The sequence below is a fragment of the Aspergillus lentulus genome (assembly GCF_001445615.1).
Source record: "Aspergillus lentulus DNA, contig: Alt09, strain: IFM 54703, whole genome shotgun sequence".
Lineage (NCBI taxonomy): Eukaryota > Fungi > Ascomycota > Eurotiomycetes > Eurotiales > Aspergillaceae > Aspergillus > Aspergillus lentulus.
Window position 1 is genome coordinate 859,855 of NW_028322117.1, and position 27,474 is coordinate 887,328.

The 27,474-nt window shown below is 48.3% G+C and overlaps 7 protein-coding genes across 7 annotated transcripts; 5 read left to right on the forward strand and 2 right to left on the reverse strand.

Moving 5' to 3' along the window:
- Positions 1-3,256: 3,256 nt before the first annotated feature.
- Positions 3,257-5,244, forward strand: ALT_5108 (MFS transporter; the record flags this gene model as incomplete). Its single annotated transcript, XM_089599864.1, has 5 exons — positions 3,257-3,681; positions 3,747-4,738; positions 4,790-4,865; positions 4,925-5,003; positions 5,071-5,244. 5 exons carry the CDS (start codon positions 3,257-3,259, stop codon positions 5,242-5,244), a joined length of 1,746 nt encoding a protein of 581 aa, XP_089455741.1.
- Positions 5,245-6,339: 1,095 nt separating this feature from the next.
- Positions 6,340-9,150, reverse strand: ALT_5109 (uncharacterized protein; the record flags this gene model as incomplete). The annotated part of the gene is made up of 1 exon (XM_033555470.2): positions 6,340-9,150. The coding sequence occupies one exon, from the start codon at positions 9,148-9,150 to the stop codon at positions 6,340-6,342; it is 2,811 nt and encodes a 936-aa protein (XP_033411361.2).
- Positions 9,151-14,624: 5,474 nt separating this feature from the next.
- ALT_5110 (putative AAA family ATPase GCN20) lies at positions 14,625-17,289 on the forward strand (the record flags this gene model as incomplete). Its single annotated transcript, XM_033555469.1, has 8 exons — positions 14,625-14,687; positions 14,748-15,473; positions 15,530-15,610; positions 15,667-15,970; positions 16,030-16,203; positions 16,253-16,339; positions 16,400-16,868; positions 16,938-17,289. 8 exons carry the CDS (start codon positions 14,625-14,627, stop codon positions 17,287-17,289), a joined length of 2,256 nt encoding a protein of 751 aa, XP_033411360.1.
- Positions 17,290-17,624: 335 nt separating this feature from the next.
- ALT_5111 (putative MFS myo-inositol transporter) lies at positions 17,625-19,482 on the forward strand (the record flags this gene model as incomplete). The annotated part of the gene is made up of 3 exons (XM_033555468.1): positions 17,625-17,821; positions 17,917-18,213; positions 18,324-19,482. 3 exons carry the CDS (start codon positions 17,625-17,627, stop codon positions 19,480-19,482), a joined length of 1,653 nt encoding a protein of 550 aa, XP_033411359.1.
- Positions 19,483-20,392: 910 nt separating this feature from the next.
- ALT_5112 (uncharacterized protein) lies at positions 20,393-22,083 on the forward strand (the record flags this gene model as incomplete). The annotated part of the gene is made up of 5 exons (XM_033555467.1): positions 20,393-20,533; positions 20,589-21,029; positions 21,092-21,358; positions 21,517-21,561; positions 21,622-22,083. The coding sequence occupies 5 exons, from the start codon at positions 20,393-20,395 to the stop codon at positions 22,081-22,083; spliced, it is 1,356 nt and encodes a 451-aa protein (XP_033411358.1).
- Positions 22,084-22,313: 230 nt separating this feature from the next.
- sec13 (GTPase-activating protein SEC13) lies at positions 22,314-23,598 on the reverse strand (the record flags this gene model as incomplete). Its single annotated transcript, XM_089599865.1, has 3 exons — positions 22,314-22,638; positions 22,700-23,109; positions 23,596-23,598. 3 exons carry the CDS (start codon positions 23,596-23,598, stop codon positions 22,314-22,316), a joined length of 738 nt encoding a protein of 245 aa, XP_089455742.1.
- A 586-nt stretch (positions 23,599-24,184) lies between these two features.
- On the forward strand, positions 24,185-27,246 carry pex20 (the record flags this gene model as incomplete). The annotated part of the gene is made up of 5 exons (XM_089599866.1): positions 24,185-24,298; positions 24,376-25,182; positions 25,289-25,412; positions 26,528-27,129; positions 27,202-27,246. 5 exons carry the CDS (start codon positions 24,185-24,187, stop codon positions 27,244-27,246), a joined length of 1,692 nt encoding a protein of 563 aa, XP_089455743.1.
- Between the last annotated feature and the right edge of the window lie 228 nt (positions 27,247-27,474).

Consider the following 27,474-nt stretch of genomic DNA (forward strand, 5'->3'; position numbering starts at 1 on the left):
TGAATGCAAGAGTACGGGTGGCATTAGCTGGGCAAAAAAAGGCTTATAGGCAGGCCAGAGATGGGAGAATATCGCTAAACAGATTGGATTAGCAGGGTAGCGAAGGCAGATGCGCTGCCGAAATTGACACTGTTCGACCAAGGAGCGAACGGGAACGGGTTTTTCCCCCTAAAGGAGTGGAAACTGAAGCCAGCAGACTTGAGTAAATGAGTGTGAGTGACCTCCTCGAGGAGACCAAGTTAGAGAAACTGAATCAACAAGCAAGCAAAAAGGAATGGATAGGATGATAACAATAATGGAAGAAAAGGAACAAGAAAAGAGAGAACGACCAAGGGGGATAACCACTAAGGAGAGATAGCGGATATTAGACTAGCAGGTGAGGTTAGTGCAAAGATGAGGAGACAGTACAGAGTAATAATAACAATACTTGTACTAGTCACACTTGTGTGCTAAGCTTGTCCATACCTCTCCGGCTCTCCACCTAGCCTCACCTGGAGGTAATATTTAAAATCCATAACAATAATACGTTAATAACCAACATGTAGATCCTCTGGCAAGGTAAAATTCAGCTGTTGACCCTGATTGTTTTATGATAATGAAGTTTTAAAAAAGCTTCTGGGTTCATTAACTAGGTAGGTAGGTACCTTGCTGTACTCCGTAGATACGGAGTACACAGACAGCCATAGGTAGCTTAACACATACAGTTGTGGGAAGTAGGTAGTACAAACAATTTCAGGCACGACTGTGTGTGAACCAGGTACCTCAGTACCTAGAATACCTACAGGTAAATGTAAGGAGTCTGAGATCCTTCACCTCTCCGGGTAGCTTATTTTACAGGTAGTCCATGCCAGGTACTGCTGTACTTTATACTTCATAATCTGTACCTACTCCATATATGATACCACCTCTGCACTCTATGAGATAACCATCTGTCTATTCTCTCTTGCCTGGGATGAGAGACAGAACTGCAAGAGGTAAAGGACACTCTCTTGGTACCACTAGTCAGGTACGCCGTACGGATACCAATCATACAGGTTTGGTACCTGAAAAGTGGCGACGGGATGAACAACCAAGGGTTTCATTAGCCCCACTTGAACCCCCTTAATTGAAAATTATTGGTGGCTTTGTGCAAAGTATATATTATTAGCAGGTCAGCTCAGGGGTAAGACTTTCTGTGTTGGCAACGGCAAGAGTCTAGACTATCTGTAAGGTTTCTGCAACTGTTATGAGAGGTACTCTGTATGGAGTACGGAGTAAAATGGTTAACTAACCATGCTTAATTGCTTATACTGATCATTATAAAACCCCTCCCTACTGCTTGGGTTGCTTGGAACAAACTATGGAATAATTGCTAATGGACTAGATAACCTAAGAAAACTATACAGCAATGATATTCCTTGACCCTGCTCAGCTCTTTAAGCTGACACTCAGTTTTATCCTACAATATATGAGTCTTGATCTCTGAAGTACGTAGTTATGTGAGGGCATGACGGCCGCACTTATTGCCTGAATGATACCAGGCCGCCTGTACATTGTCAAGACAATTATCTGCCCTTTAGGACGTGGAAGCTATCCTCCCTGAATAGTGGTATGGATACGGACCCTGAGGAAGCCAATAGGCGCAGGGACTACTAGATATAACAAAGCTTCAACTCACGCATGTGCGTTGAGTCCGTTGGATTCCTCTCCATATTATTCGTTGACCACTAACCACTTACCATCAATTGTCCATAACTAGTTGAGGGAGTTTACTTTAAAATGAATTTGAAAATAGATAGCATATTCTATGCTTTTAAAATGGCATAATTCTACTGTGGTTCTATTTCTTTCTTTGGTTGCTACTAAGGACATGCAAAGGGTTCTCTTCATATATGTGATTTATGAGGAAGGTGTCAAGTTAATATAATGCCTCGGATGATACATACTAAGTTGTATAGGGTAGAATGTATAATATCTCTCATACATACCACTGCAGTAGTCAGGTCATCAGCTAGTGGACTAGTCAAAGTTAGTGGAGGGTTGCCATGATAATATGTTCAATATTGCTTTGAGGATCTATATGTAGTGTATTGAACATGCTTCAACCATGATCTTTATTTTTTTAGCTGTGATTCCTTCCTTTGCAAGGGAGCAGCATACATGATCATATAAAACATCCTTCACTACCATCTTTCTGAGAAAGGCTATAGTGAGTCTCATGTCCTTTATTGAATTCATAATTTCATATATTATAATTCCTGAAAATTTAGAGTCTACTACAATTTCTATTATTATCATCAACGTAGCATGGGCACGAGGAGGAAATAAGGTTATTTTTGCTCCCCTTTCAATTGTGCAGCATCATGACGTCAAAAGTAGAGCCCTACTGTTGCCGACGCCATCAGATCGGTGTCCGACCTGCCATACAAAATTCTATTTCTGTTTTGTAGCAACAAACTCATAGTCCAGACATATTGGCCATGCCTATCTACTGTTATCTTCGTTTCTTTAAATACTTCCTGTATTCTTCAACAATATCATGGAGAAGACAGGGTGAGTTGCGCCCCTCTCTTCCTTGAAGATCATGCAGTGATTTCAGACATGAACCTGGCCACAAAAAGTTATGTCTTTTTGTTTAGGAGGCCAGACTTCAATATTGCCTTTTATCACCAGTGACAGCAACTAGGTAATGGTGCTACCACTCTTACATAGTACTTACCTACCTATGTACATGACTGATTGCTTACCTGATGATGATGGTGACGGATGATGATGCCTAAAACAACCTTGGCCGCTTCTTTCTATGTGTGCCTCTTGCAGCCAAATCAAAAAAAGCCCAAATAAAAAGGGTCAATTTCTGAGAACAATATCCCTATCCATGCACTGATTGTATGGCTTGCATTACGAACAATAGAGCCTTAACTGTGGCCGCATGGAGCAGAGCGAAGCACAAAAAGACGTGGACATCAAGGAAAATTCCTCGTGTCGGGATTTTCTCCGAAGAGGCGGCTTGAGATCATCTTCAAGTAAGTCCAATTTGCCGCTATGGTTGGGTTACAAGCCCACTCGAATCGCGTAGCTTCGCACAGTCTACTTGATTCGCCTCTTCAAGTGGACGCCCGTACGATGCTGCTTTGGAAATCTTGTCTCAAACCAAATTCATCCCTATCGATATGTTATAAACTCTCCGTCCTTCCTGCCTCGCCGAAGGGAATTCTCCTAATTTCTGCTATGATCTTTAGCACTCGTCTTCTAGGACGCGTGCGTCATTCTCCGCATGGATTCATTGTCGCGGGATCTCGAAAAGGCTGAATTGGAGGCATACCGAGCCCCAAGCCGCTATCAGAGCCCCAATCATGGCGGCCGTGCCTCTCGGTCTGACTTCCTCTCATCCTCAGTCACGTCTTCCAGCTCGTCAACGCAAGCGCAAGAGGGCGACTTGTCGCAGATTCAGACTGCCCAGACGCTACGAGGTGCTGGTCTAGAACGACATCCAACAGCACTCAGTCGCATTGCGACTCAGAGAAGCCAGCATAGCGCCACTGTGGGTGCTCTTAAGCCACCCGTGTCAAAGAGGCCTCTGGCAGAATTTGGCGCAGGAAAGCCATATCCCCCACTGCTTCCAGAGAGAGAGGAATATGTCGTCGAGTTTGCTGGTCCGGATGATCCTCTGCATCCTCAGAACTGGTCTATCAAGAAGAAGTAAGACTCTCAGGGTTTGCGTCGCTCACCTCAGAAGACTAATGGCAACCAACCTCTGCATATAGGATTGCAGTATCCGCCATGCTGGCATACACAACTTTCAATGCGACTTTCACAAGCAGCATCTACTCTACCGCCAATTCTGTTGTGTCATTGAAGTTTCATGTCTCGACCGAAGTAGGTACTCTGGGCCTCTCACTGTATGTCTTGGGGTTTGCGTGTGGTCCAACATTTTTCTCGCCGTTGTCTGAGCTACAAGGCCGGCGTCTACCCATTCTGGTTGGCATGTTCGGCTTTACCGTCTTTCAGTTTGCAGTGGCTACCGCAGAAAACCTCCAAACGATAATAGTATGTCGTTTTTTCGGTGGCTTTTTTGGATCGTGTCCCATCGCTGTTGTTGCCGCGGTGTTCTCTGACATCTATGACAACCGCCATCGAGGCCTCGCGATCACGGTTTTTACCATGACAGTCTTTACCGGCCCGCTCTTTGCTCCTTTTATCGGTGGCTTCATCGTTGAAAGTTACCTAGGCTGGCGTTGGACGGAATACCTCACTGGAATTATGGGCGCCTCGGCTTTTGTTCTAGATTTGTTCTTTCTGGAGGAGACATATCCTCCGGTTGTGCTAATCGGGAAAGCTGCTGAGCTACGTCGGCGAACGAAAAATTGGGGCATTCACGCGAAGCAAGAGGAGATCGAAGTTGAATTTGGAGAGCTTATCCGCAAGAATTTCAGTCGTCCACTACGGATCTTGTTCACTGAACCGATCCTGCTCCTGCTAAGCATCTACATGGCATTCCTCTATGGCTTGCTATATCTATTCTTGACCGCATACCCAATTGTCTTTCAGCGCATCCACGGTTTCAGTAAAGGCGTTGGGGGGCTTCCTTATTTTGGGATAATCATCGGCGAATTTTTGGGCGGGATATGTATTATTATGCTCCAACCATGGTATAACAGACGACTGAGTGCGAATAAGGACATACCCATTCCCGAATGGCGTCTACCCCCGGCCATTATAGGTGGGGTGGCCTTTTCCGGCGGTCTTTTCTGGTTCGGTTGGTCAGGGTACAGATCTGATATACATTGGATCGTGCCAACTCTGTCAGGTCTCCTCACCGGCTTCGGACTTTTCTGCATTTTTCTGGAATGTCTCAACTATATTGTCGATGCCTATCTCGTCTTGTACGTCGCTCCCTCCAATATGTCTCCATCAGAAGCTATGCTGATATCTTGCCACGTAGTGCTGCTTCAGCCCTGGCTGCAAATAGTGTTTTGCGTTCTATAGCTGGCGCAGGATTCCCACTTTTTGCAACCTATATGGTACATTCGACCCTCCTTGCTAATTCCGCCTTTTGACGTCTCGTTTCGTACACTGACACGCGCACAGTTTAATGCTCTAGGCGTCAACTGGACTGTGACTATTCTTGGATGCGTCGCTGCCATCCTGATGCCCATTCCGCTCCTCTTCTACTTGTACGGACCCAAGATCCGTGAGAAGAGCAAGTTCGCAATGGAATATATTGTAGCCGTTCAGGCTCACAACGATGAGCATGCAGAATGACAATTTTTATCTACCTCAGTACGGATACAGATGGCGGCTCATTCAGGAGAGGAGAAGAATCATGGATGGTCTATGCGATCGCGCCTGATAAACTTGGAACCTCCGTGATGGACCATCTTGAACAATTTGCACATACCTTATTGCTTGTTGAGCGTCTCGTCCTATCATATAACTGGGCAGGATCGCGTTCAAAAAGTTTCGTTATTTGACTTGCGATACCCCTATGGCTTGGATTTACGTTGGTCTTGTCTTTGGCGTGACAGCAGATGGTTTGTACAAGGTCATTAATCTCAATGACAATAAGACGACGTGTGTACATGTTGGAATCCAGCAGGAAGCTTCCAGCGCCCGAATCTCGTATGAGATTGCTCTTCAGAGAGAATCGGCGTTTACTCCATATGGAGACATTAACGTCAGATACTACTGGAATACTGTCGCTTCATTCCATGGTCTTTTATTACATTATGTACTCTTTTCTCCCCCTCTAGTAAGATAACGTCAACCCAGCTTTAACCAGAATGACATGTGGCCGTAACCTTGATTTTGACGCCAACGTCGATACCGCCTCGCCTGCCCGGTGCGTGTTGTGCTATTTCAAAGCAAATACCAGCAGTGGGAGGTGTAAAAGACGCAAAACAAACCCCGGGATAGACCCAGGCAATTGTCAGACAGGACCGCCATTTTGTGACACAGAATGGAAGGTCGGCGTAAAACAAAAAAAAGGAAAATCATGACAAAGACGAGGAAAGAAAAATTAACACATTGATGGTGCCCATACAAGAATAGACGAGGAAAATGACATCGGGCGGAAAATGTACACCAAACCCACAAATACAAGATGAAGCCCTGTTCAGAACGAGAAATCTTTTTCGTAGACAAAGTTAAAACGGCCTGACATTCCGGATAGCAGAAGATTAGTGACGGATGGGGATCTCGGGCTCGAAAAGGTAAAGAAGGAAAACCATGTCGGGGTTCTATTCACGTCGTTTCGTAATGCTCGAGTTAGTCGTCAAAAGATCAAGGAACAAGGAAGTAGTACATGAGAGACAGAGAGGAGGGCATGGAAAGGTGGATGGAGTGACGTCATTCGACCCTCTAATTGACACAATGGGTTTCGTAAATCAAGTGGTTATCATCAGTAGGCTGATCAAAGATCCGGCTGAATGGCGGATCAGAAGACTGCGCTTTGTCATCGGGAGTCGTTATCACGCCCTCCTCCTTGCGAATAACTTCTTTCAGGGCTCGGGTTACCACACCGGCTCGTATGACGAGATCATGAAGAGACTGCGTATCAAACGGGAGCTTTTTGGAGCGCAAACAATGACGACCGCGGAGAGCGGGGTCATGTGAAACGCGTTGTTGATAGATCAGATCCAGAACCGACTTCGCTTTGGCAGACGTGTCACAGGAGACGCTGAGATTTGGAGGTAACTTCTCGGAAAGCGAAGCTCGCCAGGAATCCCCGCTTGTCCGCTTCGACGGATCTGCTAGGTTGGACGACTCGCCTTCAGAGTCATCGAAACTGAAAGTAAGGGAGGTCGGTGATCTCGGAGGGGAATCATTGTTTTCCTCATCGTCAAGCGTGGCTAAATTGACGATACCCTCAGCCTCCTGCCAGAGCTCACTCGATGGACCTTGAACTATATTCAGAAAGCTGGCCCGGTGACGAAGACGTTTAAGCTCCTCAACCAGTAAGGTCAATTCCTGGACCTGCCCGAATTGTCCGTGAAGGCTCGCTTGACGTTCCAGAATGGCTGCGGGAACTATCATGCCCCGTCGAGAACTCGTTCTACTTGGCCGCATGTTCTCGTTGTCCACTTCTGCATCGTCGAACTCGAAGTCGCTGTCCCAATCCTCGCTAACGCCTTTACTACCCAAGCCCCAAGTTCCAAATTTTCCAGATGTCTGACGAGATTCGCTGGCGATTGTAGGTTCTCTCGCCACAGGAACACTTTGGCTGCGAAGATGCAATGAGTTCGGACCCCTCCGCCCTGGAGCACGACTGCCACGGAACTCAGGGCCATTTTTCCCGTGAACAGTTCGGGGCCTTTCGTCCATTCCCGAGGCGTCGCGGTCGTTTCGAGACTGTTCCGACCAGTCAAATATGTTCATTTTTCGGCATGACCCAAGCGACTCTTGAGAGACGCTGCGCAATTTGTGCAGTGCAAATTCCTCGTCCTGATCATGGGATGAATTTGAGTGGACGTGAGCACGGGTATCATTGCCTTCGGCGTAGAAGTTGGAAGCTACCAGAGGATGACGGGGAAGAATGAACGGTGAATTCGTCTCACCAGGCAAGGCGGCAACCGTGCTGCGAGCATCTTCATCTTCGGATAGGTCCGAGGGAAAGGATACCCTGCTGTCTTCGCTGTCGTCTAGTTCTGCTATCTCACGGGCTCTAGCCGTTGCACCAGAAACCGCATCGCTGTCGATTCCCAAGTCGCATATAGCCGGAGCCAGTCCAAGCGGCATTCTTGGACCGCGAGGCTCGGGCGCTTCGATTCTAATCTCGTGGTCCGCAAGACTCTCTACTGGATCCTTGTCAAACATGGTTTCAATCTGCGAGCCCCGAGGACCGGAGTTGCTACCGATTGTGAAGTGAGTGCGGATTGAGTCAAATGCGGTATCAGTCAAGAAATCTGATTCATCTTCATCGCCAGACGTAAAAATACGGGTATCATCGGACCCAATCGCGGATGAAGCTGGATCTGAGGCCGCGATTGAATGGCGTTTGGGACGTTGGCGGACGGACCACAGGAAAGTTAAGTCTGAGGTGCGAAAGAATGCATTCTGGTATGCTGATAGTGCTACCGCGTCCGATGTCAAGGGGCGGTTTCCGTAATCCCGACAGAGACCCAGCTCCGCTTTGTACTCTCGAAGATATGAAGGCGTAATAGAACGCCGCGATCTCATGATCTTCGCCGTCAGGAACTTAGGATATCCTGCCTTGAACGCGTCAGGAGGCCGACGGAAGATGTTTGGGTCGGTGATGTTACGCTTCCCATTTAATTGTCTCGACTCCGAGGTGGCCGCTTTCGAACTTGGTAACTCTGGGAGGGGTGTCGATACTGCTCTCCTTTTTGGCCAGACCGGAGGTCCACTACTGGGCTGTTTGGAAGCTGCTGTGCTTGAGCCTTTTTCAGGTGACTTCGGGTCCGCTTCGTCGAGTACAATAGAAGCAGCCCCGCTGTTGCTTTCCACTAGGGAAGGTGCGTCTCGGGCACGCGGTGGATCATCAAGTTTGAAGGGGTCTCGAAACTGGACTGGAGAGGCAGGAGCAAACTCATTCGAAGTGATGTTTATTGCAGGTTCTTTCACCGTGATGGAGGTCGCCAGAAGAAGCGCTGGGAGAGCATCCGGGCTCGGTAGGATCCGCCGTAGAGCTTGTTCCTTCGGTCTTGTCGCAGTGGACAGTCTTCGGGCGAGTCTCTCGGTCAGCCCCTCCAAACTGGCTCTTAGATATGGCTGCCATGCGCCCCCCTCAATGTCAATGGAGGAGCTTGCCTCGACAGAATGCGACGCGGGATTTATGATAGAACCAGGTTCAAAGTTTAAGCTGTGAGTTGTTCTATGCCGTAATATTTCAGACCGTTGATAGCTCGTCGCAGGTCTCCGCAATTGCGAAGGTGCCCAGGGCGACGATGGCGCATGCGCAGATGAAGGTAGACCATTGGAATGCTGCGAGGGGGGTCGCTTCACAAGCTTGTTTGGTACTCTGCGCTGACTGGACAGCCGTGATAAGCCTGGGCTTGTGGGGTCATTGGACGATGGAGACAATGGACCATTATTTGAGAGGTGGCTCTCCTGCGGCTGGATCGACAGACGTCGCAACCAAGAAGAGGATGGTCGTCGGGAATGCGAGGGCGTATCGCTGTCCTCTTTTAGATGCGAAGGTGGACTGGTCATTGTATGGCCTCGACGCCGACGTATTACACCCGCAAATGAAGACTTTCTCCGAGACTGTGAGTCCCCGGAATTAACCTCTGGTGAAGCGACATCGCTGTGAGGCTGGGAAGAGTCTGCGATATGATGTGCTTTTACATCGCAGACTGTGGAGGGAAAAGAAGGAGAATCTGGAGATATGGTACCGAAAGCCGGCGATACAGTGTTGTTTGCTGTAGGCGCACGATAGTCACGCAGGAGGGTCTTTCTTCGAAATCTACCTTGTTTGGAGGAAGGTCGATCTATGCGACCGAGAGCGAAACCGGTCGCTGCAATACCGACAGTGCTGACCGCACAGAGCTGACAGAAAGCGAGACGAGTTAGTGTCAGGCCAGTCAAGCAGTGGTCGATCGCAAACACCAGTGGAGACAGATCAAGAAACTTTGCTGCCCGGAGATCACGCGCAGAGCTTCCTACTGGCGCTCAAGGGTGGTTTGATTAATTCTCTTTGTAGAGAGAATGGAATTTATGGCAGGAAAATGGCGATATCGCAGAGGATGAGGGAAGCGGCGGACTTACAGTAGAAACATGCTCCATCCTCAGAGGGTGCTGAGAACAGTGTCAGACACCACAGAACTCAGTCCAGCCACATGGGACATTCCTGTCTGCATAATCATGCACAAGGAGGAATTATTTGTAGAGAGATAAGGCTCAATAGGCGCATGTAGAGAAGAATGCGACAGTCGAATGAAGCAAACCAGTGGCAGTTGTGAATGAGGGAAGTGAGAGGTGGAAAGCTGTATGAAGATACACCCGCCGTTGAGCGCAATAACAACAATAATAATAAGAAGCGGAGATTGTCTGGGGGGTAAGGGAGGGGCCGCTGCAGCTGAGGCGAAATGTCAATGTAGGTACGGGAGTACACTGCAAGGAAGTGAAAGAATGGGGGAGGGGGAGGATTGTAAAGAATGCAAGAATAAGACGATTGTAGTAGTAACTAAAAATAATAAGGAGAGAAAGATGATCATGAAAGAATCAGATTCTGGCTTCGCTGCTCTTTTTCTTGCAGAAAGTCGTCGTGGAGAGGATAACAATTCTAATAATTATTGGAGAGGAGCTCAGCTCCCCAGAGTGAGCAGCTGGGAAGGATCTGGGTTAAGGAACAGGAAATAAGAATAATGCTCGAATTGACCACAGGATAAAGAGAGGCATGGGACGCAGCCACTAAGTAGATACGGGAGCATCAGAAGCTGGTTAGACAGGTATGTAAGGAAGGTAGGTAGTCCTAAACAGTTTGACAACTTTATTGACTAGTACTATTAGGCATTTTTAGCTTCGACTCCTCCCACGGGCGATATTCTTCTGGTTCTACTCCGCAGTCTAACCGTCTCCTTGACTCCTTGGTCCGCCTTTTTTACACTTTCGGTAGATAGTGGCATCCAGGGCGGAATATCAAGATTCTAGATACAGCACTTAATCGATGCTTGGTTGGTTCTATGGTCATGCTAGGAGGATGTCAACTCTCCGAAATCTCCATGTGGCCAGGCATTAGCTATTTCCAATGACAGACGATTCAATCGAGAATTCGATAGTCATACATCGTACAATAATTATGATTGTAGTCCTTGCCTTTCGAATCAAAGGCTATTATTCTAGGAATATCAACCTCAAACAAGTGATCGATAACTAGTACATTCTCACGGGCCACCATGCTTTGTTTACTTCCATCTCACCAGGCAAAAGTTTCTACCGGCATACTCCATACAAAGCAATGAACTCACAAGAAACTAGGTCACCGCCATAAGGTTTCGACAAGGTCTAGCCTTTTAGGACGGTGTTTGAGCAGGGAAAAGCGGTGGAACCGGGAATTTTTCTCTTTTTTTCTTTCTTGTGCACAAATCTGGTGAACATCTACTGCTGTATGGACTATGGAACTTGAATGCAGCCCCATATGGATATAGGCCACAAGCAAGCATCTTGAGGTAGAGGAACTGATGAGCATGAAACGCAGCCAGCCAGTTGAGGTGACAATAATTGGACCCACGACCGGTAAAGGTACCTACTTGGTAGCCCTCGCACTCATTATCACGGATATTGATTCAAAGGAAGGATTACCAGAATAATTTATTTGTCTCTATATTTTTTCTTTATTATTATTACTAGCCATAATAACAACAAGACCTGTTTGGTGCATCATTATTTGTGATTGAGCCTGAGGAGCTGCAGGTGGGAGGAGCTGGAGCATTAGCGCGCACGATCTTGCTAGCCAGCAATCTCGATCAGTGGAGGAGCGGGATCGGGATATTAATATTAGCCTACTTAGAAGTAGCCGCTGGGCCAGTTATCATTTCAGCTCCCTTTGAATCCCTTACATTCCCGAGATGACGACGATGAAGGGAATAGATGACCCTCAATTGATCATGCTCTATTGGATTCTTAACTTTCTGCCCTAAACAAGGACGGTTTCGTATCATGATGTGATTTGCGCCCCGTTCGGCTTTCCCGACTCCATCCTCGCTGTCCGAATGTTCGTACTACTATTTAACCTAATATATTGAATCATCAAGGGGCTTGAGCTTGAACTTGAGCTTGAGCTTTTCGAGGCAACTTGCTGTTCAGGAAGGCTGTAACGACTAAAGAGTAATCATCATAACCATGAACCCCTAATTGATTAGAGGATATCTCCGGTTCTCCACTTTCTGAGGCCTTTTTTCCCTTGCCGTCGTTAGAAATGGGATGGCTGGCTGGGGAGAACTTGTTGATAAACTAGGCCAAAAAGCCCCCTCGGCCTCGGCGAGGTTTCGCGCCTGGCGCTCAACTTGTGCAGTTGACGGGGCAATGTTCTTTTCTAGCGTTTACTAATAATCTATCGCCAAGCGAGGAGGCGTTTGACCACTAAAGAAGAAAAATTAAATATCTAGGGCGATCTTCTGAAGGTATCTGTTGTTTATGCTGGTTGTTTCTTACTCAGTAGTGAGTCACCCAAGCAAACAAAAGAACACCATGTTTCTTCCATATGGATAAGGTGACTTTTTACAGTATCTTGTGTTCCTTGGAAATAACTTCCCGACACCCAGTCTTCCATAAATCGAGGTGGATACTGATTCCTAGACGGTGTTCCAACGGCGGTATTAAAATTTCCAAGCTCTCTGTTATCCAAGGGAACAAACGGGATCGTCACTGCTTTCCAGAACCCAGAATCCAGGTACCTCATTTCAGCCATCTTGATGTCTCAACTTTCCGCTCATGTGGATTGCTATGACGACACAGCAGAAAATAGTCACAAATCCATAGCCGATGGAAGCCCATCCAGTAACAAGGGAAAGCACTGGTACAATTGATCCGATATGATGCTAATTCTTGCTTACATTTTGTTATTCATGGAAAATGGTCTTGTGTCTCGGATTCTCCAATTAACTATTGCCTCTGTACTGTAAGTCTTTACAACTGTCAGCGGTCAGGATCGGTAGGCTCATCAATTGGGCAATTTTTTGTGATGAATCCATTGCACTAGAGACCCCTCCAGCCCTCCAGCCCTCCTGTGTGGGAATCTAGGAGGGAACGTGGCCCGCACCTGCAACTGCAAGTTGTTTTCTTTTTTCCTTTTTCCCTCCCTCGAGGCTGTAGTGAGGTAACGGTGTAAGAATAATTTCTCCGAGATTCCTTCTGACTGGTCTGGCCTCTTACCTTCTCAGACGCGAAATCAAAATGTCATCATAATCATTGTCGTCGAACTCGTTATTAATATTGCTTCACGGAGGAGCACTAGGTAGAGATACCACTCTGTAGAGCTGCAGTCGCATGCCAATAATATATACATATATATCATCCGCACATCATTTGTGTCGCTCATTCTTATCAACCCGAGCCCTTGTTTTTCAATATTTGAGCATCCCAGGTGCGCGATTGATCAATATCCTCCAAGTTGATCCACATAAGTTGGGAGATAGGTGATACCTTCCGTTGGAAAATTTACGTTGATCCATCTTGTCTAGTCCAATTCTTTTCTAACAGCTAGGCTTGTTTTACAGAGGACAACCTCGCTCTCTCGCGTGGACTTCAAGCTATCTACTCTGTAGATACTACAATTGCGGCTCTTGAATGTTCAGCGAAATTCCACAAGCTTTCTAGCTTCTGTAAGCACATATTTTTTTCTTTTCTTCTTCCCCCCCTCTCTTTTTATTTTTATTTTTATTTTATTTATATATTTTTTTTATACCCCTTTTCTACCCGCGGTCGCTCTGTTGGTTGAGTATTTGCTGAAGAAGATGCGTCAGTTTGGATGTTTACTTGCTTAGGTAGACACAGCCCGTCCACTCCAAACCATTCCAGTCTACGGAGTAGAACAGCAACGACCCTTCACTTATCTAGGGGACCTCACAAAAAGAGCATTTCAGTCCCCTGCTAGTTAGCTTGAAGCGAGCAGGCAGTTGAACCAGATTACCCTTGTTCCGGCCTAGAAGATAGTGGCAGACTGTCACCCCGGACAACACTCATCTAGGGGCGTGCCATCGACACTATCAAGGACTGCGGAGTGTGTACTTACCCCTTCAAAGTCATGGATAGCCGCGCAATTATCGTACGGTAGTCACTATTTTTATTCGACCCTGCTACGGAGTACCAGCTCCTTGATTGGAAGGCAAACCAAACCAGGGTTGCCAGTTCCTTCAACAACTGTCCTCCTAATGCTGATCATCATGAACTCAAACCAATGATCCTTGCCAGGCTCTGTCGACTGGGTGCGACATAGACTATTCAACAGCCAGCATCGTAGTATCTACTATCTACTGGCTGCAGCATCCCTGCAATGCAGGCAAGAGACGCTAAATAAGGCGGTCTGTGTTTCACGAAACTGAGATATCTGCGGAGTAGACTGGAGACGCATACATAGCCATTGTTGTTGTCGTTGTTCCACGCTTGCGGTTCCCTTGACTCACAGATAGTCTGCGTGAATCCATCTGAGTATGGCAAATTTACGAAATCTTCTTACCAATATGAAGATATGACAGTGGAAGAGACCATCTTCTTTACTCGATGTTACCGAGAAACCCATAAAGCAGTCTAGTCCTTGAAGGAGACATTAGGAAGGCGGTCGACAGTGGCAAAACTCCTCAACAGTGTCTCAAACAATCAATGTGCAGAATCAAACCAACAGCATTTCGACTCCCTTTTTCGCTTTTCTTGAAAATTTTATATTTAGTCATTATATTCTCACTTAACGGCCATTCAAACGGGAAGAATTGTCCGTAGAATAGTCAAGTGTCCGAAGTAGCGTGCAAGACTTCAAGCCATCTAGGCCGCCGCCTCGGTACAGCTCTTCATCCACAAATCCGCCACCTAAGATCTGCCGACAACGAAAAAGGCGGCGCTGCATCTGAATCACAACAGGCGGAGTTGATAGAGCGCGCCTTTCTACGAAACTCTATAGGAATCTAGCAGACCGTCCACTGTATTTTGCAGCTTTCCTATCAAATCTCGCGACGTCAAGCTTGTCGAAAATGGAGGCTGAACTCCAGGCACAAATTCCTGGCTTGGATCGTGTGATCTCGGAGTATTCTGTGGTAAGTACACGAATTGTCTGTCGTCGCGGCCTTTGACATTCATGTCCTAACACGTATAAGGGCTATCTGACTCACGCCTCAAATGCTTATGTCGAGGATGCAAATGCTCCGTCACCATTATCGGAAGCCGCCGACATGGTGACAGAGCTTCTTGTTTCCGCTTCTGGAGACTTCTCCGAACGGAATGAAAAGGCCATTCGGAACCTAGTCGAAAAGTTCATTTCCTCACTGAGCTCATCTGATGGCGTTGATGCAGAGCGCAGGCAGATGCCGTTCACTGCAAAGAAGCTGGACCAGGCCATCCATGTCGGCTCCCAGAGGAACATGTCCTCCACCCTCGGCCTTGCTGGAGGTAATGTCGACCTCGAGTCAGCCAACTCCAGAAAGGTAGAGTCCCGAGTGGACCGCAAGAAGCTCGAAAAAGCAGAACGGAAGATTCGTGCCAAGCAGGAAAAGAAGCAGATGAAAACAGTGCAATACGAAGCATCCCGTCTTCTCAACCAGCCAGACAGCACGCTGTCCTATGAAGAGTTCTTCATGGCTGTCAACCCACTTCAGCTGGGATCGGATTCGCAGTCTAAAAGCAAAGATATCAAGGTTGACAGCATCGACATTTCCGTGGGCGGTCACCGCATCTTAACCGACGCGTCCCTTACCCTGGCTTACGGACGCCGCTATGGTCTTGTGGGTCAGAACGGTATTGGAAAGTCTACTCTCTTGCGTGCTCTGAGTCGCCGAGAGATAGCCATTCCCAGCCACATCTCAATTCTACACGTCGAGCAAGAGGTGCGCTTATTTAGTAAACTCTCCCTCTGGCGGTTGTTGCTGACATCAGCTTTCAGATTACGGGCGATGATACCCCGGCAATTCAGGCTGTTCTCGACGCAGATGTTTGGCGGAAGCGTCTTCTTGCAGAGCAAGAGGTGGGCCCCGCTCTATGGCCTCTTCCTTTGAGAGTGAGTTAGCTGACGTTTTGCAGAAAATCAGCAAACAGCTTGCAGCAATCGAAGCGGAAAGGTCGTCTATGGCAGACACATCGAAAGATGCCGCCAGGCTCGACCATGAGAGAGAGGGTCTCGATATAACCCTGAACGATATTTATTCCAAGCTGGCCGAGATGGAATCTGACAAGGCAGAATCTCGCGCTGCCAGTATCCTAGCCGGTCTCGGCTTCTCACCGGAGAGACAGCAATATCCTACGAAGACGTTCTCTGGTGGTTGGCGAATGAGACTGGCCCTCGCACGGGCTTTGTTCTGCGAGCCGGACTTGCTTCTGCTTGACGGTGAGCTCCGTGCCTCTCAATTCCGAATCAAGCATTAATATTGACCTAACGCGATGCAGAACCTTCAAACATGTTGGACGTGCCATCCATTACCTTCCTATCCAACTACCTCCAGTCATATCCCAGCACTATCCTTGTAGTGTCTCACGATCGAGCGTTCCTCAACGAGGTGGCCACAGATATTGTGCACCAGCATTCTGAAAGACTAGACTACTATAAGGGAGCCAACTTCGGTAAGTATTTACTCTCTTGTCCTCTGATGAAATTACTAATAGACTTCAGATTCCTTCTATGCCACCAAGGAGGAGCGGAAGAAGATGGCCAAGCGCGAATATGAAAAGCAAATGGCAGAACGAGCCCATCTGCAAGGTAAGTTATTCTTTGCCCTATTGTGGCATCTGGTTGCATGTTTCTGACGACAGACACCAGCCTTCATCGACAAATTCCGTTATAATGCCGCCAAGTCATCCGAAGCGCAGTCAAGAATCAAGAAACTGGAGAGAATGCCGGTCCTGGAACCTCCAGAGAGTGATTATGTTGTCCATTTCAAGTTTCCAGATGTTGAGAAGCTTTCCCCCCCGATTGTACAGATGTCGGATGTCTCTTTTGGCTACAGTAAAGACAAACTGCTCCTCAGAAATGTGGAACTCGACGTTCAGCTCGATTCCCGTATCGGTATTGTTGGGCCAAACGGCGCTGGTAAGACTACGGTGCTGAAACTGTTGACTGGCCAACTCCAGCCAACATCCGGCTTGATCTCAACCCATGCAAGATTACGAATCGGCTACTTCGCGCAACACCATGTCGACGCGCTGGATCTTACTACTAGTGCGGTGAGCTTCATGGCCAAGACCTATCCCGGAAAGACAGATGAAGAATATAGACGGCATCTGGGAGCGTAAGTTTGATCCGAACCATCTTCTGATTCCCCCGGACCCCTATCATGTGGACTGACGTTCGTCTTTAGCTTCGGTATCACCGGAACTACGGGTCTTCAGCGCATGGAGTTGTTGTCTGGAGGTCAAAAGTCCCGTGTCGCATTCGCTTGCCTCTCCCTGACTAACCCGCACATCCTTGTGCTTGACGAACCTTCTAACCACTTGGATATTGAGGGTATGGATGCGCTTTCTGAAGCGTTGCAGAGGTTTGAAGGAGGTGTGGTGATGGTATCACACGATGTGACGATGCTGCGGAATGTCTGCACCAGCCTTTGGGTCTGTGACAAGGGTACAGTACACAAGTTTGATGGCACTGTCGATGCCTACAAGAAGATGATCAGCTCTCAGGCCAATGAGGCTGGTGTGGTGGCCCAACATTAGAGGACAATGTTGATTAGCTATTCATACATTGACCAAAATTAAGTCAAGGAGCGGTTGATATCACAATCTTATCGGCCTTTAGCCTTCGTGGATTACTGTTGTAGATGAAAGATTCACCGCTGATAACATCTCAAGCACGGGCGGAGTGGGTCCGATCCGTCAGCTGTCAACACCGTGAGCTTGGAGCCACTAATTATGATGTACACCGCAGTACCAATAAACTGCCTTGTATCCACATTCAATTATCGACAACCTCATGCGACAGCAGTAGACCACTGTCTGCTGTAGTCAGTATACTACAAATGTCTAGCTGTGGAAAGAAAGAAGCTTAAGCGATGAATCGCGGTGATGCAAACTATGAGTTGGCGGCCGATGCCCCTTTGCTTCCAACAGAGCAAGCGGCTGTTGATGACACCGCTCACTTTGCTGCTGAGAGTCAGTCCTTGAGCTTGGACTTACGGGACTCAGGCAGCCTGTTTATTTGGATCTTGACATTCTCAGCCGGTATCAGTGGCCTTCTATTTGGCTATGAGTAAGTCCTTCGGTCTTTCGTACACCTCTTTTTTTGCGGAAGACAAATTAAGAAAATCCTCTCAACAAACGAACTGACATATACGTCCTGTACAGTACAGGCGTCATCTCTTCAACCCTCGTATCTATCGGCTCTGATCTGTCAGACCGTGTCCTAACGACCCTAGACAAGAGCCTGATCACATCTTGCACGAGTCTCTTCGCTTTATTGGCAAGTCCTTTGGCTGGAATATTGGCAGATAAGCTCGGTCGTCGGAGAGTTATACTTGTCGCAGATGTTCTATTTACTCTGGGAGCCTTGATACAGGCCGTTACTGGCCAAGTGTGGGGCATGATACTCGGGAGAAGTGTTGTTGGTCTAGCCGTTGGTGCTGCGAGCTTGGTTACTCCGTTGTAAGTCAACCATTCTACCCCCAGGAAGGAAGACGGGCCGTCTGAGACTACGTGACTTAGATCGAGCGGCTCGTTACTTTGACGAAGTAGCTGATCATGATTTTCCCCAGGTATATTTCTGAGTTGGCACCTTCCCATGCCCGAGGGAGACTCGTGACTATCTTGTGCCTCTTCATCACTGGTGGTCAGGTTGTAGCTTACATCGTTGGCTGGCTATTCTCCACAACCACCAGTGGCTGGCGATGGATTGTCGGCCTTGGAACCCTCCCGGCTGTGCTGCAATTCATCATTGTCGTTGTCTTACCCGAAACTCCCCGATGGTTGGTCCAGGCGGGGCTGGAGGCAGAGGCTCTCCATGTGTTGTCCAGGGTCTATCAGGGCCAGTCTGACAGCCATCAGATTGCTAAGCAAGTCGTGCGCAGTATCCAGCTTGAGGTAGCTGAAGAGGAAGAAGAGATGGACCGTATTAAACCTAGTGTCGATGGGACTAGGATACCATGGCTTGGGAAAGTTGCCCAGCGTGCTCAAGATCTTTTTCGCGTTGGCGGAAACAGAAGAGCATTGATAATCGCGACCATGCTGCAAGGACTACAGCAACTTTGCGGCTTCAACAGTCTCATGTATTTCTCGGCGACTATTTTCTCCATGCTCGCATTCTCGTCGCCCACTCTCACGTCTCTATCTGTGGCTGTGACCAATTTTCTCTTTACGCTGTTGGCGTTTGCGCTGATCGATGAGATTGGTCGGCGTCGCATTCTGTTATATTCAATACCTGTCATGAGTGTATCACTAATCGTCTGTGCTTTGGCTTTCGGCTCCATGGAGCTGCCAGGATTTTCTTCTGAGCCGCGATCACAGGCCCAAGCCGACAATGGCGCCACGGGTGAGTCGTTTCTTCCAATTGCTGTGCTTCTCTGCCTCACTGTATATACCGCCTCCTATGCTTTTGGACTGGGCAACGTGCCCTGGCAACAGTCAGAGTTGTTTCCCCTGAACGTGCGTTCCCTTGGATCGGCTCTCGCGACTGCAACGAACTGGGCGTCCAATTTCATTGTCGGACTTACCTTCTTGCCCATGATGGATTGGCTTTCTCCGAGTTGGACATTTACAGCCTACGCGGGCGTTTGTGTTGTTGGATGGTTTGGCGTCTGGGCCATTTACCCCGAAATGAGCGGTCTTAGCCTGGAGGAGGTCAAAGGCCTTCTCGCCAACGGTTGGGGTGTCAGAGAAAGTTTGACAAGAAATCGCGGTACAGCGCAAATTGGTTAAACCGAACTTGGATCTAGGTCTATGACCAGGCACCCATGTAGGTCTTGCTGACTTTTACTCCCATTTGGAAAATGACGTGGTCAATCAAAATTTTTTAAGCCTTTGGCGACAGTATCTGCTCGTAACTTCTGAAGAAGGATGGCGAATTTCCTTAGCATGACCGGATTACCCATCTTGTATCTCTCGAGTCACTCTTACACTTTTGACGCTAGGAGCCATAGTCGCCATCATCACTTCTTTGACCGCATCATCGGCCCAAGCTGCTGAGCTCTGAGGTATTAATTCCGACCGGTTATTGCCACTGCATGCTTCGAATAGCGCGACGTCTCTGTCTCGCGGCCGACTCCTTTCGGGCCCAATGTAGGTATGCATACCTTGTAGGCAGTCGTCACCGTTGTTGGTTCGATTGAGGAATCCAGGTTTCGATACTTCTTCTTAGAAAGACGAAAGGAAGTGGTTCTCGATTCGCGCAGTCCAAATCGGGGTGCTATGCGCATTTGTCGAGTGAGACGGAGAGGCACAAAGCGAAATATCTGCTTCCACCAGAAATGTTCGGGCTCAGAGGTAAACGATGAGAGAGGATACATCGAAGCAGATGGGTTGCCTTTATTGTCCCGGAGTGCAAGATGTTAAGTAAACATGACAGCTTGAAAGATGCAGTCAGACGACCGGCCTGAGATGAAGCCGACACGCGGTTGTTCAACAAGTCATCCACTCACCTCATCTTCGTCCCTTTCAATTACCAACGACCAGACACAAAGATCTCACTCTTCATTTGGTCAACTCTTGGATACTCAGTACGGCGAAGCGCTCCTTCAACGTCCTCTTTGGTCAACCAAAGGAAGCTGCGTCTCTTATTAACACATCTTTGCGTGACACCCATACCACACACGCTTCTTTACAAGCAACCATGTCCAGAATGCGCGGCAGTCACGAGTTAGCTAGCTACAGTGACACTCCAGGCCACCGTCGAGAAATAAGCCGGCGAAAGACAGACCCACGGGCTCGGAGTCGTCAAAACGCAAGTCCCTTGCTGCAGCTTCCAACAGAGGTACTTGCCCTGAGTCAATGTCTAGATGGACAAGTGCCTAACAACCTTAACACAGATAATTCAGTATATTGCATATCTTCTCCCGAGCGATGTCGATATAGTCAATCTCGTGTCGTGCTGTGTCCACCTAGCTAGGGCGATCTTACCGGCTCACTCGTCCATCTGGCGCCAGCGATTCAAGGACCTGTACGGTATCCCTCAGAGACGCTCTTCAAGTGAGCTCAAACTGGAGTATCAGATTCGTTCTATTGTGCTGTCTCAGAAGATCAACTTCCGATACGGCCAGAAGAAGGAGCAAACATTATGGCTGGAAGTGCTGAGAGACATGTTTCTGGAAGCACTTGAATCAGCCCCGACAGATGAACACACTGCTTCCAAGCTCCACGAGCAGATTCGTAAGACACTTCACAACTCGGAATTCCTGAATCGACCTGTGAGCGGATATGGCGACGCGAATGCCGATGCGCCTTCCGAGTTGTTTTACGCTGTTCAGCTAGTAAGCCCTTCACCCGCTATATGAGTCTCAAAATTGGATACGGGTCTCATTAAACATTCTAGTGCTTCACTCACCTGGCGTTGGACCCGTCTATGGCTTTCTATTGCCTCAGGAATGACTATGATATTGGCGCCGTATATTCATTCCAAGTCGATATCAGTGAGTCGCTTGTGAATATAGAGAAGCTGGACCTGGAGAAGATTTTGCACATTCGCAACTTCTGGCTTCGACATCTCCTCAATCCGATCGAAGCCACATTCTACTCCTCCTATACATCGCTGTGTCAGCGACCGAAAGCCACGCGATGTCTGGCCGACAGCAAGTCTTGCGTTAGTACTTATTGGTTGGGTTATTACTGTCAGTCATTGAGGAATCTTTATCCTGCTGAGAACCGTACAGGAAGAAGCTAACCTGAAGTGATCGAATCTCTGTCACAGCGTGCATCCATCCGTATCCAGATTCGCTGACTCGTCTGGAACACCGTCAGACATGCGCCGATCTGGAGACGCATTGGCCGCAGGTGGACCCGATGGTGAGATCTGCCTACACGTCAGTCAGCTTATTAGGTAGCTGACACTGGGTTCGTGTTAAGTCTTTGCGAATCAAGCTAGATCCTGACCCCTTGAACTGGCCGACCTTATTCGACAGCATCATCCCTATCCTGGGGTCGAGAACGCATTGCTCGTACTTTCGCGGCATTGAAACACAGCACGGATCTGATGACGATTCAACATACCTGGTGCGGGGCTTCACAGAACCCATTCCGACCGCTCACGGTGGCTTCCCCCATTGGCGCCGTATATGCTTTGCCATTTACGATGCGGACAGGGAACAACTTCCGCTTATACCAAACGATGATGGGACATCTGGAAAGGGAAAGGAGGATCTATGGCTTCCGGAGGAAGCCTGGCCGCCATATGATTTGGAGGTGGAATTCAATTGGGTCCATGGATACGAGGGAGTCATTCTCCCCAGTGGAACGATCATGATCGGACGATGGATTGATATGGTAGAGCCGACTGCCCGAGGTCCTTTCATTTTCTGGAATGTGTGACGACTCATTTTGCGTTAAGACACATCGCAACTTTCGGCGGTGGATACTTCTTGCTGCTCCATGATGTAGTCTTTCTCATGATTCGCTGTTCTAAGTGTTTTCTCTCGTCGGGATGAAATGCGATGGAATGCAGGATGGAGACATTTTAATGGCCCAGACCTCTTTCACCATTTAATAAGATGGGAATATGATAACAGACAAATGAAAATCAATGGAATAAAAGATCAAATCTACTCCTCAATGTCCTTTACCTTCTCCCATTGTCCCTTCAAATTCTCTTTCCACAAGCTGACCTTGTTGTCCCCTCCGCTTACAGCAAGGATGTTTCCACTAGGGCTCCAGCTAACCCGCCACAGGACAGTGTCGAATTCCAGCTGCTGGCTGGTCCATTGGCCGGGATTCGATGCATCAGAGGTCCAGATCCGCACAGTCTTATCCTGAGACGCAGAGGCGATATAAGACTTGGATAGAATGCTGGGTGACCAGGCGACGTCACGGACCCAGTCCGAATGGCCTTCCAATGTCTGGCTGAGGTTGTAAGTCTTGCTTTCCGGGCTATAAGCATAGTCATTAGTACAGTCGTCGGCTTCAAATTCAGGAAGACTCGAAAACGTACTTGTAATCCCATATCTTCAGCAGATTGTCACTGCCTCCGGTAACGAATCTCCGCTGCTGACCTGGACCAGGGTTCGAGCTGATCAAGCTACCGGGAGACGCTGCCGGGGCCCAGCTGATCGAGTTCACACCCATTCCATGAGCGTGGAAGATCTGATGAGTCCAGCTGTTGTCGCGGAACTCGAGGACACTCACATGCCCGTCTGAAGAAGCGCAAGCAAGGAGACATCCGCTCTCGTGTGGAGCCCAGGACACCATGTTCACCGACGCAGTGTGGAGGGAGAAATCGAAAACCTTTGTCCAGGTGCTGCCTGCAACGGGGGATGTCGTATTTTGGTGTTGTTCACGCCAGATAAGCACTTTTCCATCGTACGAAGAAGAGGCCAGAATCGTGCCAAACTTAGGGTGAGCCTGAGACGTAGAGTAGACAACATATTAGCCATACGAACGACACGAGGGCTCTGCATGAAAAGGACTCTCAAACCTACCCATGCCACACACCACACCGCACCTTCGTGTCTTTTGATTCCGAAGATGCCCGTGTTAGCAATTAGAAAAGTTGAGCCATTAAGAGTCGAGGTAATTCACCCTTTCAGCGTTTCAACCAAGCGATGTGTCTCCCCCTCGATCTCGAAAATCTTTATTGTCTTATCCGACGAACATGTTGCTAATCTGCGGCCATAGTAGTCCAATCCGGCGTCGTGCTGCAAGAAAGGGCCGGTCAAGTTAGTCCCGCGGTCGTGATGTAATATCATGAGGTTGACATGGCGCATTATCACGTACAATCATATCATCATGACCAGAGTTCGAAATAACCTGAGCAGCTGCCTTTGGTACACGTCAACAAGAGAACAATGCGAAGCTTAAGGGGGGGAGAGCTGCCCGAAATAAACATACCATGATGACCAATGGGACTGCCCGAAGCAAGTATTACTGCAACAGACGGAAAAAATTTTAGAAAAAAAATTAGCTCGAGAGATATATATCGCACTGGATTGCCGTTCTAGACGAGTCCGGGGAGGGGTGAAGATAGCGGCGGTGGAGGATCGAAATCAACATGCAAACAGGGACTCCGTAATCCGTACCGCCAGCTTGTCCGTTTCACTGTCGAGACTTGAGCCAAGCCGCACGAGCTGTGATCTTATCTTATCAGCTAAGCTGACTCAGCGCTCTCCGGTCAGTGGTCATGCCTAGAAGCACGTGAGACGGACCTCGGCTTTGACCCTCGGCCAACCTACCCCACGGGCGTTGCTCTACCCCGTCTTTAACTTGCCTCTTCATGCCTTTTACATGAGTATAATTTCTCGGTCACTCTAGAAAGGTACTTTTCTACTTTCTGAATAGACATATCTTTGGACATATCTCTATTCCGCGCCTTTCGCATTTGAGGCGTAGCTTATAGTCCGTTCTACGATCGATCACACGTTTCTTCCACCTTCCAAAGACTTGTTTCCACCCAGCTACCGTGCTCCAAGTCACTGACAGTATGAGTGATGCTTTGTGCGGCCCGTCTAATGCCTTGCAGAACTTCCAGAAACATGCATCTGTTGATCGGACTCTCCAACAGGATCGGCTGATCTCCCGCCGGTCGCCCTCTCAGGTAAGCAAGGTTGCGACTCACCCGGAACGCTTTTTGATTTGGATCGAACTGGTCGGCTGAACATTCTTCTTTGACAGGGCTTCAGATCCCAGAGTTTGAGCGACGGTGTTCTAGACCCCGAGTTTGCTGCTTTTGAGTCCGATCTGGCTGGACCGTCACTTCCCAATCTACAACATGCAGGACCTTTCTCAGCACATCCCCACCAGCTTCCGGTGGCTAGCCATGCCGAGAATGTGACCTGGGCGGCCGACTTTCAGAGACTACACATTTCAGGGCCTTCCCATCCTACTCAGCAGCATCATGGCCCGTCTGCAACCCCGGCGTCGGCGATGTCACGACAAGGTTGGCACAGTGAATTCCTGAAACAACAGCAGCAACGCCCAGCACCTACACAGCAACATCAGCAATATACGGGAGGCTTCCAACCGTCTTTCTCACACCACAATCCCATACATGGAGGGGTAATGAACACCTTTCCCTCTGTACATGGGCCGGAAATCGACCAGCAACACGCCACAGAGACAATTGATGAATCGGCCTTCGAAGCTGCATTTGAACAAGCAAGAGCGGACATGGCCTTACAGGAAACGAACGCAACGGAGGAGAATGCCGAGCTTGCAAGCGAGACGATCCAGCCCGATTTAAGCACAGCTCAAGAGCCCACCCAGCAAATCAAGATCGGGTCAGATACTATACCACAGATCGACCAGAACGGCCCGTTAAGCCGGGTCAACGATGCGGATGAGCTCGCTAGGACTGCAGGACAGTTACTTGACAGTGTCAGCCACGATCAGAGCGAAAAGTTCAGACAGAGCAATTTCCTGGCGCTGATGCGTCGCATCCGGGATCGCGAAGTCCAGATCGAGGATGACGAGTTTCGTGAAGTCAGTACCAGTCCGTGATCTCTCATATTTCGGCTGGCGTGGCACGAACGCTGGTAAAAATTGTTTCCATTCATAACGGCTCTTGTTCCTGCTAATTCATGATCAGACGTCGCAGTCACTACATCCCGGCGGTAAATATTATCCCGGTGGCCAGCAACAAACGCAGCGGCAACAGACATCAATTCCACCACATCAGGATGAGCCCGACAGCGTTACATTCAGCGATATCAGTAAGTCCGACACATTGGAGGGGCCCAGTATACTGCGTACGGGATGACAGTGCACCAATCCAAGGCCTGACGCGATGCAATGTGGCAAGCAGATCGTCCGCAAGTGAGCCCTTCTACGCCGAATACCGTTGAATCCATAGCGACTTCGAAAGCAGCGCCCAGGGAGATACCCAGTGCTTCATCAACTGGGGCAGGGTTGGGAGACGATAACTCTCTCTATGCGAGTTGGAATTATGGCGGGATTTGAGCCTACCTGGGTATTGGTCATTATACCCAATCAGCTTTTTGCCGTCCCTTTTTGAATACTGCAATCTGGGAGACTAAGGAGCATTCAAGGTGTATTAAGCTCAATTCAGTCTTGGACATGGCAGTAGGTGTACTCCCTTTTAGTAGCATTCATTGCATCCGCCCTCATTTATTTCTTTCTTCATAGACTCTTGATGGAGGCCAGTGATGAATGTTTCATTACCTACCTTTGTACATCTACCCGTCTTCCAGCCTCGATCATTGACCGGGAATACATCAATAAAATAGTAATATTCTGCTATTTCTTATCCCTTTACAACAATTTTACTGGGCTGATGTTCAGGGGGGTTGACAAATAGCTGGACTGCACGTGATCCTATTCTGCCTATTGATGGGAAAGAACAATACCAACTCAATAAGAGGGCTGGGGGCATTGTTACCAACCACACTTTATTTATTAGCGAATAAACACAAGTGCCAGCAACTATTGATGCACCGCTGCTCTTCGCCCAACTATTAGGAAAAGCGGGCTGTCATCATTTGGTCTGCATCAATAACGTCTTGCATGCTATTGTTCCTACTGACCTGGAGCTACGTGCCGCTAATGTCTATCATGAGTTATATAACCAGCAAGTCTCATCTTGGTTTCAGAGATAGCTTCCTTTAACAATCTATCTTCAGGTTTGATTTCAGTGGTACCAACCTAAACGCGGCTCTTCGGACCACAGCATCGTATTTAAGGTCCACTCCAAAGTCATACCTGCGCATTGCCTCAGCTGCTGCAATACTTTTAAAAGTTGCTTTGCTTTTATAGAAAATGCTGCCACCGTCGAATTCTCTCTTGCATCACTCCAACAAGCTTCGAGAAGTGGCCGCTAATGCGCGCAACCGTGTGGTCTGTACATCACCACCTCCATACTCTCCAACTGTTCCACGAGCTTCAACCCATGAGGAGAGACAGAATGCCCTAGAGACCATCGAGGGCACTGCCTGGGAAACCTGCACCAGTGCCAACTCCACTCCTATTACGATTAGCATTGACGCCTCCATTAGTGTGGTGGGCAACGGCAACACCGTCATGATCCCATCTACGGCAGGCCATCCTCAGCAAACTTCGAGAGTTTCTACTTCAATGAATTCCGAGAATTTATCCTCCTCTACTTCCACTTCACCAGCAGCTTCTGAGATGGACGCTCTGCACTTGGTTCAGAAGCAACGCCAGGCTAGATTGACCGAAATGGCAACCTCCATCATCAATGCCTTGTACGATTCGGGCCGGCTAGCGCCCCCGGCAGAAGACCACGAACCTGCACCGCTTGAAATCAAGATTAACACAGGAATCAAGGTCGAGGGGAGCCGCAACGTCATTTGCGTTGGTGCTACAGTCCGGGCCCAGAGCAATAAGAGCGCCCCGATGGGCACGGACAAAGATCGACAAGTCATTCCAAACCGAAAGAGACGAGCTCTATCAGTATGTCATTTGCACCTTCGCCGCTTGTCAAGTTGCTGGATCATGAATTCTTTGGCTAACAATCTGATACAGGAGCCTTTCGAAGCGCAGAAGTTCAAGAAGAATTGTGCGCAATAATCGCGGAGAGGCATTTCAATTTTGGCATCTCCACGGACACCCATGTTTTTCATATGCGATGTCTTGATACTTCTGGTTGTCAAAATGCATCAGGGCGTTTGTGTTTGAAAGGTCTCGCATAAGCATCGATAGAGAAAAGCACTCCTTTGCTATCTACTGAGATGTCCTGCGCCTCTCCATACTGCACCGTCAGCGATATGTACCACTACTAATTGAATCATCATTACT